The sequence below is a fragment of the Buceros rhinoceros genome, unplaced genomic scaffold (assembly GCF_000710305.1).
Source record: "Buceros rhinoceros silvestris isolate BGI_N320 unplaced genomic scaffold, ASM71030v1 scaffold46735, whole genome shotgun sequence".
Lineage (NCBI taxonomy): Eukaryota > Metazoa > Chordata > Aves > Bucerotiformes > Bucerotidae > Buceros > Buceros rhinoceros.
Window position 1 is genome coordinate 3,134 of NW_010413115.1, and position 4,739 is coordinate 7,872.

General features: G+C 44.3%; 1 protein-coding gene across 1 annotated transcript in view; it reads left to right on the plus strand.

The window, feature by feature from the left end:
* The window catches only part of CD59 (CD59 molecule, complement regulatory protein), a 2,390-nt gene extending 1,565 nt beyond the window's left edge, over positions 1 to 825 (plus strand). Inside the window, exon 3 of the mRNA XM_010136600.1 lies at positions 632 to 825. Coding sequence (XP_010134902.1) covers positions 632 to 825 — 194 coding nt within the window. The remainder of the gene's footprint in view (positions 1 to 631) is intronic.
* The last annotated feature ends 3,914 nt before the right edge of the window (positions 826 to 4,739 follow it).

The following is a 4,739-nucleotide window of genomic DNA, read 5'->3' on the forward strand; positions in this document are numbered from 1 at the left end:
AGAACACTGCTCTGGGCTGCTTTTCTCTTCTGTGATTTCCCTTGAGCCTAAACCTTCTTGAGCACAACTGTAGCCTTTTGAGCGTGCAGCCCACGGTGGTTGTCCTCTGTCACAAAGTCGGGAGTTGAGTCCCTGCAGTGTTGAGCTAAGGGAGATGGAAGACGAGCTGTTTGATCTGTGGTGTCCAGGGGATCAAGTGAGAAAAGGGGAGGACTCTGCTGCTGTTCAAGCTCTGTCTTCTGCATGGTGCTTCTGGAAATGAAGGTGGTCAGGTCTGATGGGATGAGCTATGCGGTGATGCACTGTCTTTCTCTGTCCAGAGCCCTGAGTATCACTCAAGCTCCACCCTGTATCTCCCAGTGGGTCATTTGAGCTGAACTGGAAACACTAGTTAGCTTGAGCTAGAGATCTTTCTTAGCCTGTGGCTAAGAGGACAAGAGAGTGCTGTGGAGGCAGGACCGTGGCTTCCTATCTCTATCTGCACTACAAAATTCCAAGTGAAGGCAAATTTGAAAACTTCTAAACTTTTGAAGCTAAAAGAGCAAGTCTAGGCAGTGATGCTCTCTGTACCAATACTGAAACTGGTGGAACTTTCAATAGTCTCTTAATCGGTTTAATTTTTTTTCCCCAGGTAAATTGAGAACTTCCTCCTGCTGGAAGAATTCCCAGTGCAGTGTGAATGAGATTGCCGAGTTCTTCCAGTTGGATAATTTTGACTTCTTTTGCTGCCAACACGACTTGTGCAACGGGAGCGCAATGACTGGGGTTAACAAAGCAGCCTTCAGTATTGCCTCTGTAATGACCGTGTTGTGGATGCTTCTGTAACAATCCCGATCTGTGTGCTGTACTTTCAAGCTGAAATCATACACAATCATTAACTCTCTTCTGAATTGTACTTCTCGCATATTCGGCTCCTAACCGTGGGCAGAAACGTTAACCTTTTCGTTTTAAATTCTGTTGCCTGAGGTTCCGTCTGTTAAATCGCTGCTTCCACTCATGGGAAGGAGATGGATCCTGTTACCAGTTACAGGGAAACAGGGTGTGTTGGCCCGTCCTGTTCGTGGGGAAAATAACTTGTTAGGAAGTAGCGTTACCTTGTGGAGAGCCTGGGCAAGCTTCAGTGGGTAGCGCGAAAGGGCAGGAATACTGTGGAGTTTATGTTGGAAAACGGATTTCTTACCATCCCATCAACTGTCATCATTTTTGGTTGGGATTGCTCTGTTTTGTTGGGTTTTTTAGATGCTCCCTTGTTATGCACCAAACAGTGGGTGTGCTCGGTGTTGGATCGTAAGTATGAACTTGCTGCCATCTTCATGATGAGTATGGAAGTGTTTCGTTTCAAGTGATACAGACTCTCTGTTCCTGTCACTGTAATGTTTGTTTTTTTCTTTTTACCAGCCAAGGATATGACCTTGTAAGTACTGTTATTTTGGGAGGAAGCATCTACATTTCATAAACCAAAACAATGCTTTAAGTGAGAAACACTTCTCCATCCTTTTCTATTTCTGTAAGCATGCAGACAACATGCGCTGGGTTTTTTTTCCTTATACTTTATCTGTGTCGAGGATTCTAACAGCATGTGCTTTGCACTGAGTATTTATTGGTACACTGAAAATCGTTTCTGAAATGCTGAGGCATTGAAATAGCACATCTAGGTTATTTTCCTACATAATTAGCTTTTGGGTTTTGATGAAGACACTAACATGCAAACCTAACCCTTCCAGCTTCCACCTAAAAGTATTAAACCTTGCAGAACTTTCGATTTTGACTTTTATGCTACCCTATAAATACCAATACAAGATATACATATATTTCTATAGCATGAATAGAAACCGCTCGCGTTGTATGGGCGAGAGGTCTGGAGCGAAAATGCTCTGCGTGTTGCTCCGCCTCGGTGGTGGACTCAGAGCTTTGATACTTCTCCCGTAGTCAGGGACCCTCTCAGTCAGATACAGCATCAAACTCTCCTCTTGTGGAGTTCCTGGCATGTCCCTGCAAGAGTCGCAGTCCATTGCCGATGGCATATTGTCTTTCTGAGGACCCTCACTTGTGCTCTGCGGGGTGCCAGTGACACCAGTTCGCCCAGTCGTAGCAAGGGTGTTACTCCAAATCCATGATGTATTCTGCAATGTATCTTTTGGTTAAGCTTTGCTTAGCTACAAAAGCATCCTGGGATCTCTCTGATGACTCGAAATATGGAAGTCGTCCTGTCTTTGATTAATAAAAATGTCAAAAAAGGAAACGTGGAGGATGTGGTTATTTATCAGCGTGGTATTTACTGCTGGATGTCACTCCTGTGTGAGGTGCATTTGTGCTTCTCATCCAGAGGCTTTCAACAAGCAGGAAGTAAACTCTCGCTGCTTCTCTGAAGATGAGTGCCACGTGCCGTCGTTATTTGCTTCAGGGGGCTGCTTGAGAGGACAAGGGGTGATGGTTTAAACTGAAAGAGGAAGATTCAGAGTAGAGAGAAGGAAGAAATATTTTACAATGAGGGTGGTGAGACCCTGGCCAGGGTTTTCTGGAGGGGTGGGAACCATTCCTGGAACCATCCCAGGTCAGGTTGGCCCTTGGGGCTCTGGGCAGCCTGCTTTATTTGCAGATGCCCCTGCTCCCTGCAGGGGGCTGGGCTGGAGGAGCTTTGAAGGTCGGTGTTTGTGACCTTTCTCTGGGTGAATCCAAGAAAGAATATGTGGTCCCTCAATGTCTTCTACTTGAGAATTGTCTCTTTGGAGACAGGAATGTGCCCTGATTTGGGGAAAAACAAAGAGTTCTTGTGTGACTGCTTTCGCAGCTGATGTGTGGCATGTACCGTATATGGTGACTGCTCTTGGAGCAATCCTGTCTGCAGTTTTTCACTACTGCATGTTTTTCTTCTCCTACGTACCGACTAGATTTTTTTGCAAAGTAGTGGTTGCTTCTTCTCCTCCCTCTTCCCCCGCCTTGGTTCTTTGCTTTAGCTGGCTTGTAATAGCTGTTTCGGGAAGGAAAATGGTTCTGTTTGATACTCCACAAGTTGTAGATGATCTTGACAGAAACTGTTGGCTTGAAGTGTGTGGCCAAGTTGAATAGAAAGCATTTTAGCTGATATTTGTGAAGCCAGACAACTGGAAAACACTATTTTCTTCCTCTCTCACAGGCTAAATATACTTTGACTGTTTCGAAGTGCATTCTCAATCCAACAGGTACTAGAACTAGTGATTTAATGTTGCCTTATAACAAAGGAAACAGTCCTTGATTTCCCACTCATCCTTCCATTTTTTAATTTTCCATCTGATTAGCAAGAGCAGATGCTTATAAGACAGTAAGTTCTGTGTGACAGTGTATGACTGTGTGACAGTGACTTTTTCCACCAATGTGTCAACATTTGTCAAGCTCTTGCTCATTTTAGCTGAAAAAGTGGTATTAAAGCCTTGACAATATACACTTGGGGGAAGGATTTTAGTGAAGAAGGTACCTTGTGTTAGACAAGCTGGTGGATTCCTTATGCTTAAACCATCTCGGCTGCAGCATTTTTGCTCTATTATGCTGTCAGTGTCTCCTGATGGTTGGCACTTTTAAATGTGTTTGATTGTCCCATGGGCTGCCTATGTGAAATATTCTTTTTTTTAATATAAGCACAAAAAGCAGCTCTGTATTTTGTCTGTCTGATAACAGTTCAAACACTCAATATTTGGTTTTGATAGCCTCGAATGCTTTCTTGTCTAATCTATCATATTTCTCCTTCCTTTCTCTTCTAGAAGCAGCCTGCGCAACAAGTCCTTGTGTTTTGCACTCTAGAAGGCCACTTCTCTAAAGACCAACAAGAACGTTGTTTAATACTTCTTGTGGTGAGAGCAAAGAAAGAGAATTTGCAGTCACAGCAAAAAACTTTTTTTAAAAAATGACAGTTTCAAGTGGAAAGCATCCCTTGTATGGGGTTTAGCTGTGTCCTGTAAGGTACAGGATAAAGCACACTATATCCAGGGCGAACCGCTGCATTTCTGCTCAAACGGGCCGGTTGCTTCTGCAGTGAGTGCTGAGGAACTTATGGCTTTTGTCTGTGGTTTTCTTACTTCTATAATTATCTGAGTGATTTGCTGTATTCTGAATTAGTGGCAGGACTAAAACCTCAGCCACAGCTGTTTAACTTTGAACGTGCTTTTTTGGCCAATACTCATCATTTATATACTAATGACCATCTGACTATCACCGAGTATTCTTCTCTGCATCCTCTTCTCCATGCTCATTGCTCTCATAACCTTCTATTTTTTGGGGCACAGGTTCGCACAGGAGTTACTGTTCCCTGTATGCACATGAAGAGGGAGCTAGCAGCTAGAAGCTGCAGTAGCAGCAAGCAGCATGTGGAGAAATTCCTCCTCTTGATCTGTCTTCACCATTAATTCCTCCTTCAGTCCCTCCTCCTACTCTCTGCCTTCTGTGTGGTGCTGACTAGGGTTGTCCTTTGACTTGCACTTGGGCATGAAGAGCATGGAGGCCCCATGGCACAGTGGGGTTCATACACCTGGTCGGTAGGGAGTTTGTTTTCTCCTCTCTGAAGGCCTTCTCTAGTTTTACCATCACTCATCAGAGGTAAGGTGGGATGCCTCCGTGCTATTTTGGGATGCAGGAAATTGTGAAAAGAAGCAGATGCATGGGAAAAACCAGATAGGCAGAGCAAGCAATTTCCTCCCACTGCTTGTTGGAGTGAGAGGAATGAGGAGGCTGACCAGCGAGGAGCTTTTGTTTTGTGAAAAGGAGGA